The 16,003-nt window shown below is 41.4% G+C and overlaps 2 protein-coding genes across 6 annotated transcripts in view; both read right to left on the minus strand.

Annotated features, from left to right (window-relative positions):
- The window catches only part of LOC114647712 (polyamine-modulated factor 1-binding protein 1-like), a 46,927-nt gene that overhangs the window by 26,497 nt on the left and 4,427 nt on the right, over positions 1-16,003 (minus strand). For all 5 annotated transcript variants that reach the window (XM_051925405.1, XM_051925406.1, XM_051925404.1 and 2 more), the window contains exons 3-6: positions 11,387-11,530; positions 6,293-6,363; positions 4,913-5,047; positions 4,645-4,730 (exon numbers count right to left, since the gene is read on the minus strand). In XM_051925405.1, coding sequence (XP_051781365.1) covers positions 4,645-4,730; positions 4,913-4,934 — 108 coding nt within the window. In that variant the 5' untranslated portion in view covers positions 4,935-5,047; positions 6,293-6,363; positions 11,387-11,530. The remainder of the gene's footprint in view (positions 1-4,644; positions 4,731-4,912; positions 5,048-6,292; positions 6,364-11,386; positions 11,531-16,003) is intronic.
- Positions 4,949-16,003, minus strand: part of LOC114647644 (ankyrin repeat domain-containing protein 7-like) — a 46,124-nt gene continuing 35,069 nt past the window's right edge. Inside the window, exons 4-5 of the mRNA XM_051924229.1 lie at positions 11,428-11,530; positions 4,949-5,047 (exon numbers count right to left, since the gene is read on the minus strand). Coding sequence (XP_051780189.1) covers positions 4,949-5,047; positions 11,428-11,530 — 202 coding nt within the window. The remainder of the gene's footprint in view (positions 5,048-11,427; positions 11,531-16,003) is intronic.

Raw genomic sequence — 16,003 nt, forward strand, 5'->3', positions numbered from 1 at the left:
CACACTGGTTACCTGTGTCATTCAGAATTGACTTTAAAATACTGCTTATAGTTTACAAAGTCTTAAATAATCTGCTCCATCTTGTATATCGGAATGTCTGACATCTTATATTCCAAATCATAACTTTAGATCTTCAAATGAGGATCTGCTTAGAATTCCAAGAGCTAAACTTAAAAGAAGTGGTGAGGCGGGTGGCCTTCTGCTGTTATGCACCTAAAATCTGGAATAGCCTGCCAATAGGAACTCGCCAGTCCGATACAGTGGAGGCACTTTAAAAAAAACTGCTGAAAACACATTACTTTAACATGGCTCTCTCATAACTTCATTTTAATTTAATCCCGATGCTCTGCATATTCAATTAATTATCATAACTATTCATGGTGGCTCCAAAATCCATACAAACCCCTACTCTCTCTTCTGTTCTTTTTCCGGTTTTCTGTGGTGGCAACCTGCGCCACCACCACCTAATCAAATCACCATGATGTCCCTATGTGGCCGTCAATCATCAAGTCCTTCCATGGGAACCCTGAATACAATGAGGACTGATCAATTATGTTAGGTAGAATGCATAGAGGGAGCTGGGTGGTCTCGTGGCCTCGGACCCCCTGCAGATTTTATTATTTTTTTTCTCCAGCCGTCTGGAGTTTTTTGTTTTTTCTGTCCTCCCTGGCCATCGGACTTACTTTTATTCTATGTTAATTAGTGTTCTCTTCTTTTAATTCTTACTTTGCCTTTTTTTCTCTTTCTTCTTCATGTAAAGCACTTTGAGCTCCATTATTTGTATGAAAATGTGCTATGGAAATAAATGTTGTTGGGTTCAAGACAAATCTTTGACTGAGCCACTCCAGGACTTCTGAGCCATTCAGCTGTTAACTTGCTTTTGTGCTTTACTTCATTCTCAAGTCAGGTCTTATGTCAGGTGTCTTTAGTACAATGACATGTGTACTTGCATTTTTGGTTCAACTGTTTTGAGGAGACATCCAATACAAAAAACATGAATAAAGATACATAAATATGTACACATAGCATGAAAATATTCACACCCCCTCACTTTTTTAACAATTTATTACGTTGTGGACTTGTGCTGAAATCATTTAAAGTATTTTTCCCCTCTTCAAGCAACACTTAATACCCCAGAACGCCAAAGAATAAACCGTATTTTAGAACTTAAATATAAAAAATTGAAATATCCTGTTGACTCCAGTATTCAAAAGCTCGTCACACGTGTGCATGGTGAGACAGTTTGCAGACTGATATGTAAGTGTTTCTCCGCTGAACCAGGGATTGGCACTGTCCTCTGATGCTTCTTCCCCTTCTCCCTCTGCAGACCATCAGAAGATCACACCTCCTAATGATGTGATTTGTGCCTCCCAACAAGTCGCAGCCTAATGACATCATTTCCAGTTTTGGCCCCAAGATTCCTCCTCTTCCTGTTTCTCGACTATAAATCCACCATTTTTACTAACATACTCCATTCCTTTTTGGACTCCAGTCTGTAAAGACTGCTGCTATTACACATTCTTTCACATTCTTCAAGTATACAGGGTCACTTTCCCCAAACCTTTATGCTTGTAATGGTGCGAGGAACCTGATCAGAAACTGGCCGACGTTAAGAGTGGTGTTCCAAAGGGGTCAGTGCTTGGGCCGATGCAGTTTTTAATATATAGAAATGACTTTACATAGGACTATAAAGAACAAGCTGGATAAGTTAGCAGATGATACAAGAGTGTGTGAAGGAATGCCGGCTTTTTACTCCGGTCCTCACCCCCAGGCCGCCAGGAGGAGCTCTCCCAGCAGCCGTGGATGTTGCCCGAAGTTCCAGCAGGGCATCATGGACTTTGTAGTTTATACACACAGCCCCTGCGCCTGGGGGGCGCTGGATACCCTTGGGGGCCACCGGGAGTCACTGTAGGGGGGGCTAGTGGGCTCTTGCGTGCCCTATAACCCGGGAGTGCATCACAGTCACCGTGACTGGAGGAAAAAGTCGTGCTCCTGGGATGAAAGAAGAGGACTGTTTGCCCTGACCCGGAAGGAAACGGACCTTGTGGGCTGTGCCAGGAACCACTTCCGGGTCAGGGCAATAAAAGGAATGTGGGAAGCCCAGTACACCTGAGCTAAGCTGGGAGGTAGGAGGGCGAAGTGTCTGGAGTGGAGGATTGTATTGGTTTATTGAGAGTATTTTTGTTTATGAATAGTGTGGTGGAAAGGGTGCTTTGTGCACGGTACAAGAAGAAAAATAAAGAGTTCTTGTGCTTTTACTTCGTGTTTGGAGTGGGTACCTGAGGGTTCAAGAGGTGGACAAAAGCCTCTACTGCGACTAAGAGGTAGATTAGCAGATAATATTGGAATCCATTATATTATCACAGAAGGACTTGGAACAGCAGGCAGGCTTGGACAGATTTGTGGCAGATGACAATTTAATGTTAATAAATGTAAAGAATTACACACAGGAAGTAAAAATGTGAGGTTTTAACACACAATGGGGAGGGGTCTGAAAACGAAAGTCCACCTTAATGAGAAGGATTTAGGAGTCATAGTGGACTCTATCAACTTCCCAACAGTGTTCAGAAGCCATTAAGAATGCAAACAGAACATCAGGTTATATAGCGCCTTGATGTGAGGCGTTCAAGTCACAGGAGGTTCTGCTCAAACTTTATAACACACTGGGTGAGGCCTCATCTGGAGTCCTGTGTGCAGTTTAGGTCTCCAGGCTACTAAAAGGAAAAACAGCACAAGAAATGTCAAGAGAGAGCAGCTAGCTGATTCCAGGGCTACAGGGGGATTTGGCGTTGGTGGTACCACAGGTTTTGGGAGCATGGAAGCTCAACCCTGTTGAGGCCCGTTGGCCCCCCCACAGGGGGTACCTGGAGAACTGTTGAGCCCTTTGATGCTGTCGGAAGTAATTCAATGAGCACCTAAAGCACTTCAGGTGCCTTATAAAAGGAGCCAGCAGCCTTTACTCCGGGAGCAGAGTTGGGTAGGGAGAAGACGAAGCTCACCAGGAGGAGTGGTAGTCGAGAGAAAAGAGGGGAGGAAGAGAAGGTTATGTACAGACATGTGCTTGGGACTGTGCGTGTACTCGGGTGGGAAACAGGGCAAAGGCGTGTTTCCACAGAGAACAAAGGAAAATAAAGTGTGTTTGCTTGCACTTGTGTCCTGCTGCCTGTCTGTGTTGATGTTAGGGTGGCTGTACGCGCCCTTGGCCATCACAAAGTATTATATATTTATACAGTTTCTTATGTTAAAATATTTGAATCCTTATTATTTATTGTTCAGCAACTTACTCTAATGGATAGAAATTGTTTATGGACTTTGACCTTATTTTAGGATTTTGATTATTGGACTACAGACCAGCTTTGTTTACTTTGAGGTTTGCCTTTACCAACATTAGCATTTCTTCATATACAATAGGGCATTCTCCCATATTATTGTAATTGGGGATTTTTATTAATTTTTTCTCGAGGTTTTCCACAAGTATAAAAATGTTCTTGGGTATCATTTGTGGATTTTTTTTTTTTTTTAAAGATCGGAGCCCTCCATTTAAAAGTTCACTTTTATTTCATGTCTTTGTCAACGCCAATTGGTTCTGGTTTTATGCACCACAATGTTGTGGGCTTCACACTGGTTGTTTTCTTGATGTTTGTATCCCAGGATGCATCTGGATAGAGTGACAAAGACATCACTAGCACGACTATTTAAAAGTTCCACCTAGACCTGTTCAAACATTTTGTGATTTGGGATAGCATTTTTACTTTAGTTTGTGACTCTCCCTGCTTATTTTTGGTTTTTGATCTTTGGAGTTTTTCTTGACTATGATTTTCAATCTTGCCCTTGTATTCTGATGATCTATTATTAGGTCTGCTGGTGTGGACCCGTTTTTTATTTTACTAATTTTGTTCTTTCTTCTGTCTTTACTCTCTGAATAATTTACTATCGTCCTGCGGTGGGTTGGCACCCTGCCCGGGATTGGGAGGTTCCTGCCTTGTGCCCTGTGTTGGCTGGAATGTGGCTCCAGTTGACCCCCGTGACCCTGTGTTCAGATTCAGCGGGTTGGAAGATGGATGGATGGAGATAAGACTCATCATAATAAATAACGCTTCTAGTGAATAGGTTGGCAAACGCAAAATATACCGAGGTATTGTGACAATCTACATTTTTAAAGTTTGTAAAATTGATAACTGTCTTACAAAGCATAAATAAGTTATCTGTCAGAGGTTTTCAGTCACATCTGTATAGCACAACTTTTCAAAGGTATTAATTGAAATATATGACAAAGTTTTGCCCAATATTCCCTACCTTTGTGGTCAAACTGGTGACACTAGCTGGTTAAAATTATTAAGGGCATAGTTGGCAGAACGGGAAAATTTACTGATAAATGTTTCTTGACTGAAAATGGACCAAAGACTATTAGTAGTATGTAGACGATTTATGTAAAAGACACCTGAGCCCTGAAAAGTAGTCAAGAGAGAATGCAAGGGCTGACAGGGCAGAGAAAAAAATAAATGAAGCCATCATTAGAAAGAGGAGGGAGACAGAGGCAGCAGTGAGAGGGAGGCCTTGCACAAGCAAAGGACACCAAAGTGAAGTTTTATCACTTGCCTGTCCACACGCATACTTGAATACAACCAGAAAACAGATTCTCACCTCCTGGATGCCATTCTGAAAATGTCTACATTGGAGGTCCTGCCGCTGAGCACCTTGCCACCAGACCAAGACTTTCAATTTCACATCTGAAGTTAGAGAAAGAGAATAAAGAAGAAGAGTAAATCAGAGCTCACAACTTTCCATTCTGCACTCACACCTACAAGCCTTTTAGAAAAACTGCTCTGCCACTCATCGTGATTGGCACGGGGACAGCAGTACCTTCAAGAACTGGCAGATCACTTCAGCTACAGATTAACACAAGATGTACCTCTGCAAATCTTCAGTATCATCCATCCAAAATTTACTAGATGAAGAAGAACTCTTCTGACGTCTCCATTTTACCAAATTTCATTCCATTGAATGGCATGAGCCCCATGCCATCAGTTGGTTTCTGCTCAGCCTCCTAGAAATACGAGTAGGAAAGAGGAGAAAAGCATGAGTGTTGGCAAAAGCTAAGGTGGCATATAACAGGCCTCATTGGCCTTGCCTTGAACAAAGAGGATTTATTAAATATATTTACACTCTGTTGGGTGTATTCAGCTTGACAAATGCAAAGAGACTTCTACTGGATTGCATTTTATAATTACATGTAGCAGGTTTTCATTGCAATAAATGACATTTCACAGCCATTACCATTGCTGATAAGAATCCAACAGCAAACGCTGGCATAACTGTCATAAACATAAAAAACTAACATGATAATGTAATAACGGAAAACACTATTAGAAATGACACAAGAAATAAAAAGTAAGAACTTCACCTCACTCCTTTAGCCATTCTTGCAATTTGCCATCATTGATGATGCAAAACGAAGAGCTCTTTGCAAATAAATAACAAATTCCTTTAACAACTCCTTTATAAAGAGGACACACACTGGCCTTCCAGGACCCGAGTCTGAGACTCCAGCAGTCAGACCATCAGTGACTTCACTCTCTGACAGTCAATGAGCTCCAATGGGATTGGCACAGACTTTCTATTGCTTATATATTTTCTGTTTTATTTTTTTTAATTTAAAATCTTCTTTATGTGGCCAGAGTGACACTGTATGGACCTTCTCTTGAAGTAAAAACAGCAATGCATTTTATGAATTTCACATGATGCATCTACTGGTGTACACACACACACACACACACACACATGCAACAGTGGATTGAGTATTTAGACCTCTTCACTTTTTGCACAATTAACTATTTAATTTTAAATGGATAAATTCACCATTTTTTACCTCATCAATCTGGGCTCAATAACACATACTGACAAATTAAAAAACATATTTTCACATAGATTTTAGTGTCCCCAAAGGGCATTCATTTAGAGGTCCCTGAACTCAGAGGGCTCAAAATCAAAAGGTACAAGAGCACAAATTACTTTTTGAAGTGCAAGAAATCTTTATAGATTATCCTCACTGACAACAAGCATAGCAACCATTCACAATATGACAATGGCCAAGCAAAGACAGTCACAAATTAGTGGGTGCCATAGAACAAAAAAAAGAGGAAAAAGGGGTGTTTCCACTAAAATGATAAAGAAACAACTTTTTTAAAATAAGAAAGTTATGCAGAAATGATCAAAACTGAATTTCATGACTTATACAAGAAGAGAAGCTCTAAATCCAAGATGAAACTGACAGAGGTAGTCCTTGACCCACCTGAGGTCCTGCCCCAAGAGACAAAGCACTTTGTTCATTCCATCTGAAAGGTGGCAGGTTTTGTCTGAACTCTGAAAAGAAGCACATTGTACCAAAAAGAGCTGAAACAAATCCTGAGAAGACAATGATGCACATAGTTAGACAGACAGAGTGAAATGCACTATATAATAGATAGATAGATATTTTTATTTGTCCCCACTGGGAAATTAGGCTTTTTATAGAAGTTATTAAAATAAATACATACATAAATAGATAAATATTTTTTACACACACTGTGGTCTGAACACACACCAGAATGACTTAAAAATGAAGACAATTTTAAAAAGAAAGAAAAGTCCCAGTGAGGCACCATACTGGTATATTGTTGTTGGTATAAAGAAGCGCCTGTAGTGTTTTCTTGACACACTTTTGGTGAATAATGTGCATTATCATCAAATATTGAATTACATTTTTTTTGCTTTCTTTCTTTGTATGCTTTAATTCTGAAAAAATCTGTTACTATTTGATGATGATTGATTAATGAGATTTTAAGCAACAATACTGTATCTTGTATTTTATAGATATCATAAAAAAGAACATCGTAAGTGGTTTCACATAGCAAGCTTAGCTTTGAACTCAAGTTGGCACGAGTGAAGGTGAGTGGCCAGAGAGGATTTGAAGTAGTTGGTCAGGTTGTTTCTGATTTTGTCCCATTTATAATTTTGCCTCAGCTTGATGAATTTTCCTCATCATTGTGTTTTAGGGGCGGCACGGTTGGCGCAGTGGTAGCGCTGCTGCCTTGCAGCAAGGAGACTTGGGTTCCCTTCCTGTGTCCTCCTGTGTATGCTCTGTTTCTTCCAGATGCTCTGGTTTCCTCCCACAGTCCAAAGACATGCAGGTTAGGTGCACTGCGCGATCCTAAATTGTGCTTGGGGTGTGTGTGTGTCCTGCGGTGGGCTGGCACCCCTGCCTGGGGTTTGTTTACTGCCTTGCGCCATGTGTTGGCTGATATTGGCTCCAGCAGACCCCCCCGTGACCCTGTGTTAGGATATAGCGGGTTGGATAATGGATTGATTTTTAGCAATGTTTTAGGTTTAAAATATCAGAGATTCTAGATTTATGGCCACTTTTCTTAGTTTGTCAAGCATGTTGACATTTTCTGGTCCTGTTAAGATTCAAGAGAGAGTTGCTAGGTGTGTGCCCTCAGGAGTCGCGTCGAATGATGCCGCTAGCGCTATGGTTTAGTCGTCAGTGCCACATAGACCTCATTGTCCATGTTTGTGGATGCTTAGTAAATATTTTGCACTATTTTTCTAAAAAGCTTTTCTGGCAACCGCCTTCATTTCCGAATACAGACTTCAATTTTGTTCCATTTTGATTTGACAACTAACAGGCTTGTTTTTCAATTTATATCCATGCTTTGTATTTTGGCTTTGTTTAATTTTCTGGACCACCTTAACAAACAATGACAGAGTGGTCAGAAACACTAATGGTGAGAAAAGCCCACCAAGTATTAGATTATGATGGCAGTGTTATAATGTGGGATGTTTTTGAAGTTTCCGTGATGCCGTTTTGCTATTGTGTTCCTGTTTTTTTCATCTTGAGTTTTTTTAAGCATTAACATCACCACTGTGCACTTCCTGTTTATCTGAGATTACGGAGAAAAACTTTTGATTGTTGTGTGAATTTGATTTGTATTGATATCTTATGTTTAAGATTCTTGGACTGTCAGTTTACTGTTTAGTGTTTGATGAATGACAGGACGGCGCTCTGGTTTAAAAATGTAGTTATTTTCACTTGATTACATTTTATCTTCTGTTCCCATCACTTGAATTAGGTCCATCTCTGTGCTTAGTACCTGATGAGCAAACCTTTTCTGAATTAAAGTTCAGTGAAAACACAGAACTATTCTGAAATTCTGATCAACTTGACAAAATGCATGGAAGTCACTTCCTCTTCTGCGCTAAATAGTGCGGAGCTTAACATGCTTCATCCATTAATGAAGAAACAACTTACAATTAATCTATTCAGAACAATAAAGTATTGGAATAATATTTTCATTCTTAGGGTAACCAGATTTTCACAGTCTCAAATGGTACACAACTTATCAGTCAAGAGATCAAATATGGGCTCCCCTTCAATTTTCATGCATAACGCTATAGCTTGGTGGAGTTGCGTTTATGGCAGAATATTCCTTTATGAAATGGTCAGACTGTTAAAACTTGGACATTTTGTAATACAATAAACATTATGTGGTATGTATTGCCTGAAATTAGGATTGTCTGGTCAGCTTACTCATTATGGTCTAAAACTAACATATCACTCAAATTAAAATACTGTTATGTGTTATTTTTTTTCCCCTTTCTTTAATAAATGCACGAAGGCTTCAAATTCAGCTGGAGTACCAATCGAGTAGTGACATTACACAAGTGTATGGACTGTTAATTATTCACGTCTACGTGAAATCAGAGCAAGCAGCATTGTAATGTGTGAGGTGGAGTATGCTAATGGTATAAGTGCATGTAAATTCTGCACAGTCGTAATGCAGATTGGGCAGGTAGTGCAGATTGAGTCCTAACATTTCCCATCCAACATGACTGCTAGAGCTCTGGGATGTCACGCTGGCCTTGCAAAGCATCAGTAAGTGCTGGGGTTGGGGGGGATTGTTTAAGCCAGGCGCACGGGGATTTTTTCAGGGAATAATTTGGCAATTAGTCCTTAGTAGACAGAACAGACGTTGGCAGTAGACAGAAAGTGGAGGTTGGTCGCCCTTGGCCCCATACACCAGTGGTTGTTAAAACTAGGGAGTCATGACCCAAATTAAATTGCAGAAATGTCAGTAGTGTGTCACCCCTCTGAATGTGTAATGAAATAAGAGGAGTTCATTCAAGCTGGAATTCAGTAGCAAGTGGCACGCTGCCTTCTATTAGAATAACATTTATTGGGGTAGTATTCAATCTGGGATGCAGCCTATAAACAACGCTGTTCAAGTATTACAGAGAGCTTTTGCTTCTGTGCTACAGAAATATTCCCTGTGACACCATAACTCCTCTCACAACCATTGAAACTAAGACTGCCAAACACAAGAATAACAAATGGGGAGTGAAGAAGGAAAGACTGATGAGCTTGTGGGGCGAAGGGACTGTGACGCCAGTTGGAAATTAAAGTAATGGGTGTGGCACAAGGATGCGATGATTTTTTGGGTGTTATGGTGGGTGATATTTGCAGAGTCAATAGGATGGGGGTACATATAGTGTCATGCTAAATGCAATTTCAGTGGTCATGGACAACTGGTCAGTACCTTACTGTGTGTTCACCATTACCACATGCATTGATTTTAAGTCCGCAACAGATGTGCAAATAAGATTCGAATTAAATTTAATGTACCTTGGCAAGGATGAATTCCTCCTTGAAACTCTATCATAAAGTGATTCATCCATCCATCCATTTTCCAACTCACTGAATCCGAAACACAGGGTCACGGGGGGTCTGCTGGAGCCAATCCCAGCCAACACAGGGCACAAGGCTGGAACCAATCTCGGGCAGGGTGCCAACCCACCGCAGGGCACACACACACACCCACCCACTAGGGACAGTTTAGGATCGCCAATGCACCTAACCTGCATGTCTTTGGACTGTGGGAGGAAACCCACGCAGACACAGGGAGAACATGCAAACTCCACGCAGGGAGGACCCGGGAAGCGAACCTAGGTCCCCAGGTCTCCCAACTGCGAGGCAGCAGCGCTACCCACTGTGCCACCGTGCCGCCCTAAAGTGAGTCAATAAACTTTAAATTAACTGGTAGTCTGAAGGACGTGTTTGTTGGACTAATAAGAACTGCAACACCACCAGAAAATATCAAAAGGGTGAGACATGCTGTGAAGTGGAATTCTAATCCCCATTGTTGGCCTGTATAAACACAAAAACAAAACTACTTGTATACCACCAACCAACTCATACGCGTACATACAACTCAAGGTGCTTTCCACAGGTTAAAACAACAACAGAAACAAAAATATACCACATTTACTTGGATTACTCTCATTAATTAATACTACGATAATTCTAATAAATCCAAGTATACTAAATACAAAACCAACAGGGTGTTGTTAAGCAAAATGTAACCACTAAAGTGCAAAACAAACCTTCACTCTAATCAGAAAAAGGGGATTTCTAATTGAAATACTTAATAAGATTGACAGTAGAACATATTCGATTTTCAGGTAAAGCACCTTGGCGTCAGGTCTGTTCTGAGTAGGCTAGGGAAGGCCCAGTGTGGTTTTGTAGGTCCTAAGAAAGGCCTTATATCCTTTTCAACATGTCTGGGACTCCAAAGTGTAGAAACAGAATGGCACTGATTTTTATTTTATTTTATCCCTCATAATAAAAAGGTTTAAAAGGAACCCCTGCTACAGTATATGCACCACACCACCATTCCTGTGGGTTCCTCTAATAAATGTATTCCAACTCTGAATGGGTGTCCATTTATGAAGCTGTTGAATGAGACAATGGGGGGGGGGGGGGGGGGGGGGGGGGGGGGCAGTTTCCCAGCAGCTAACCCCAACAAGACACACAGACTCTAAACTGACTGCCTGTTGTCCACACAGAAGATTCTCAGTTCAGTGCTGGCCACGCTACTTTAGACTCCATCATGTGAAATTCTATTCACTTCAAACATTTTGTTATCTAAAATAAAAACACCTGGATGAAACAAAACCAAATAGTAGGTCCCTTATAAAGAAAGCCATTCCAATAAGCACAGTGAGACAAGTTAGCAGGTGTCAGGCAGAACTTCATAGGTGCACAAAGCCAGAATCATTTGTCCCACTTTTATTTTGTACGGAGCTCTTCCTGCTGTGAAAGTGCCAAGAAAATGAATATTGAGGCTGTGAGGGAAAGCAGGCAGTGATGTGGTGTAGTGATGGGATGACTGAGACTTGGGATCCACTCTCTGGGTGAAGAGACTCAAGCATAGCAGCATCAGCACCTCTGGCCGATGGACACGGGCTACAAATGGAATCTGACAGTCACCTGAACTTAAACCCTGAGACGTGACCATCTGTACAAGCAGACGACAACTGAAAGACATCATCTGCAGAGCCTTCCATTCTTTACCTTGAACACACGTGTCTCCCTCTACAGCAGCATGCCACAACCCGGCTGCGATTCTCCTCCTCCGATGTGCAAAGCTCACTGTCATACATGAGGAAGGCTTCAGACTCCATTTGAGATCTCTGTTTCAGGAGCAGCTCCAGACATCTGAAAGACACACAAAACAGAACACACAAGTTAGACTGTGAGCCCACTTAGAGCAGGCGAATACAATGGTGTGAGCAATAGTGGTGGACATCAGGGTGAGGAGTCCATGGTGTCAACAACAGAGTTAAAGAAGAACCTTAATTAGCAAAATATAAAAAAGGCTTTTAACCAGTTTGGCCAAGTAAAAAGTTACTGGAAAGTTCTTTGCGGCTCCTTAAGAGGTCTAGAAGACACAGAAATTCAAGCTGGTTTGTCAGCTCATGAGGAGCAACTAAATGCATTGGTGGGTGTGAAACCAAAACATGGAATCCATGGAGCAGATACCAGAATTAAACAAGACCCTCGTTTAGCAAAAGGGAGGTGGTGTGTGTGTGACCAGATCTGTCAAATAAGTTATCCGTGGACATTTTCAATTTCAGGAATGGATCCAGATACATTTTATAGCCAAAAACTTGTGGACACCTGACCATCAGCTCAATATGAGCTTGTTTGACATCCCATTCCGAAACTATCAAGGTATCAATATGGAGTTGCACCCCCTCAACCATTTTTATCTATAAATCAATACCCAGGCCTGGTGTAACCTAAACACGAGGTAGGGAATACGTCATTGCTTATCAAAAAATACTTTGGTGGGCCATCCTCATTACAATGGACAGGTGTAAATGATTCATTGGACAACGACCTCAAAGCATGGGTTAATTCCTGTCCCACCAATTATCTGAGGGGTGACCTTAAAAGCAAGAATAAGATTAATAAGAACAATCTGAAGTAAGAAATGATTGATGTTCTTCAAGAAAAGGTTTAAATATGGCAGTGTTTCTCAACCTTTAAGTATTTGTGACCTGAGTTTTCATAACAGTTTAAATCGTGCCCCCCTAACATTTTTTTGAAAGGGGCCCACTAATACCAATTTGTTCTTTTTTAATTAATGATATATCATAGATGCTTATTTTATTATACAGTGGTGTGAAAAACTATTTGCCCCCTTCCTGATTTCTTATTCTTTTGCATGTTTGTCACAAAAAAATGTTTCTGATCATCAAACACATTTAACCATTAGTCAAATATAACAAAGTAAACACAAAATGCAGTTTGTAAATGGTGGTTTTTATTATTTTAGGGAGAAAAAAAAATCCAAACCTACATGGCCCTGTGTGAAAAAGTAATTGCCCCCCTGAACCTAATAACTGGTTGGGCCACCCTTAGCAGCAATAACTGCAATCAAGCGTTTGCCGATAACTTGCAATGAGTCTTTTACAGCTCTCTGGAGGAATTTTGGCCCACTCATCTTTGCAAAATTGTTGTAATTAAGCTTTATTTGAGGGTTTTTCTAGCATGAACCGCCTTTTTTAAGGTCATGCCATAGCATCTCAATTGGATTCAGGTCAGGACTTTGACTAGGCCACTCCAAAGTCTTCATTTTGTTTTTTCTTCAGCCATTCAGAGGTGGATTTGCTGGTGTGTTTTGGGTAATTGTCCTGTTGCAGCCACCCAAGATCGCTTCAGCTTGAGTTGACGAACAGATGGCCGGACTTCTCCTTCAGGATTTTTTGGTAGACAGTAGAATTCATGGTTCCATCTATCACAGCAAGCCTTCCAGGTCCTGAAGCAGCAAAACAACCCCAGACCATCACACTACCACCACCATATTTTACTGTTGGTATGATGTTCTTTTTCTGAAATGCTGTGTTCCTTTTACGCCAGATGTAACGGGACATTTGCCTTCCAAAAAGTTCAACTTTTGACTCATCAGTCCACAAGGTATTTTCCCAAAAGTCTTGGCAATCATTGAGATGTTTCTTAGCAAAATTGAGACGAGCCCCTAATGTTCTTTTTGCTTAACAGTGGCTTGCGTCTTGGAAATCTGCCATGCAGGCCGTTTTTGCCCCAGTCTCTTTCTTATGGTGGAGTCGTGAACACTGACCTTAAATTGAGGCAAGTGAGGCCTGCAGTTCTTTAGACGTTGTCCTGGGGTCTTTTGTGACCTCCTCGGATGAGTCGTCTCTGCACTCTTGGGGTAATTTTGGTCGGCCGGCCACTACCTGGGAAGGTTCACCACTGTTCCATGTTTTTGCATTTGTGGATAATGGCTCTCACTGTGGTTCGCTGGAGTCCCAAAGCTTTAGAAATGGCTTTATAACCTTTACCAGACTGAATAGATCTCAATTACTTCTGTTCTCATTTGTTCCTGAATTTCTTTGGATCTTGGCATGATGTCTACCTTTTGAGGTGCTTTTGGTCTACTTCTCTGTGTCAGGCAGCTCCTATTTAAGTGATTTCTTGATTGAAACAGGTGTGTGGCAGTAATCAGGCCTGGGGGGTGGCTACGGAAATTGAACTCAGGTGTGATACACCACAGTTAGGTTATTTTTTTTAACAAGGGGGCAATTACTTTTTCACACAGGGCCATGTAGGTTTGGATTTTTTTTTCTCCCTAAATAATAAACACCATCATTTAAAAACTGCATTTGTGTTTACTTGTGTTATATTTGACTAATGGTTAAATGTGTTTGATGATCAGAAACATTTTGTGTGACAAACATGCAAAAGAATAAGAAATCAGGAAGGGGGCAAATAGTTTTTCACACCACTGTACCTACTTAACTTTTATCGACATTTATATAACTCTATATTTATTTTTCTAGTATCAGAATGTAGTTTAAGTTAATTTGTTTTGGTTTCAATAGATGAATTTTTCATATTTTCGATTCTTGTTTTCTTTTTTTCACAACTTTACGCCCCCCCTTTTTGTTACTTCATGCCCCCTTGGGGGGCCTGCCCCACAGTTTAAGAATCACTGAAATATGGCCTATGACAGATACTGTAAAGGGTGAAGGTAATGCAATGGGCCATTAAAGAATAACTTCAAAGGTGAGTAAAGAGTAATGTATAGATAACAGCCATTAAAGAGGATCTAGGAAGATGATGTTTAAGGTAAGGTTCGTGAAAGATTTTAAAGGGGTGAGCTCAAAGACATTTTAAGTAGAATTCATCAAAGCGTATCTATAAGAGAGAGGTTAGGAGCAGGCGCGGATACAGCACACTGCCGCACCCACCACATGACAAACCAACTCGGGACCCCAGAGTAGGACCCGAGTGCAGCCATGCAATGGGTGACACCTCGGCACCATACGAGTGGAATGGAAACAGGGCGAGTTTTTTTTAATGGTGTCTGGAGTGCCAAGTCTGCCACCAACCCCCAAGTTTTCCCTGCAGGTTGGAGGGCCTACATGCAGGGCTGGATGCAGATTAGCGTCATACCCAGGACGGAGCAAATGCAGGTTAAGGGCCCAACAAAGTAGAGTTAACTCTGGGCGTTTATGGGATTCGAACAAGCAACATTCCGATTGCCTTTGGAGAGCCCTAGCCTCAGAGCCACCACTCCACCCCATATCAAGAAGGATGGACTCAAAACATGGCTGCGACATCGTCAAAGAAAGATTCTGTACATTGGGTGGTGACCTTAAAGGAATTTTACACCCCAAAATGTCATTTGTTTTAAAACGTTACAAATGTTACTTACCCTGTGTGGTTTATAATGATGGCGTAAAACATTTTAATCTCATGTTTTCATGCAGAATGGAGCTATCAAAGTTTATGCTTTAATGGAACCAACACTGGACAAAAGCAAACAATATTATATCCATCCATCCATTTTCCAACCCGCTGAATCTGAACGCAGGGTCACGGGGGTCTGCTGGAGCCAATCCCAGCCAACACAGGGCACAAGGCAGGAACCAATCCCGGGTAGGGCGCCAACCCACCACAGGACACACACGGGCCAATTTAGAATTGCCAATGCACCTAACCTGCATGTCTTTGGACTGTGGGAGGAAACCAGAGCACCCAGAGGAAACCCACGCAGACACGGGGAGAACATGCAAACTCCACGCAGTGGGGACCCGGGAGGCGAACCCACTGTGCCGCCCTCCAATATTATATCATCCTTGGCAAATAAAACTCACGTTACTCAAAATGTGCAAAATTCATGCATCTTCTGCTAAAATACTGGAAAATGGATTCCTCTGGTACACAACCATAACCAGGAAGCCCTATCATATGGGGTGACACGTTTGAATTGACTCTTGGTCTGTGAACCTTTGGGGGCTGGGGATTGATCTTCAGTTTAAGCCAGAATGTAAGCCCATCATGTGCAGGAGAATGCAATGGCATGAGTGACAGTGGGTGACACCAGGGCATGGAGGGCACGGAGCTGGTGACAGAGATTTTAATGAGTGAAACAGAGGTGGGTGGGTGACCAGGTTGCAGAGAAGAAGTTAATGGGAAGCAATTACCTTCTTTTGAGTTCGCTCCAGACATCTGGAAATCCAAGCAGCACACAAGGTGGGAATCTGACCCTCCAAAGAATAGTTGAATGCACTAATATGGATGAAAGGGAGCGACACAAAAGTCTCTAGTTTAAGGAACTGGTAACAAAGTTAAACGGGAGCCTCAATTAGCAAAAAGAGG

Source organism: Erpetoichthys calabaricus, chromosome 3 (genome assembly GCF_900747795.2).
Source record: "Erpetoichthys calabaricus chromosome 3, fErpCal1.3, whole genome shotgun sequence".
NCBI classification, from domain to species: domain Eukaryota; kingdom Metazoa; phylum Chordata; class Cladistia; order Polypteriformes; family Polypteridae; genus Erpetoichthys; species Erpetoichthys calabaricus.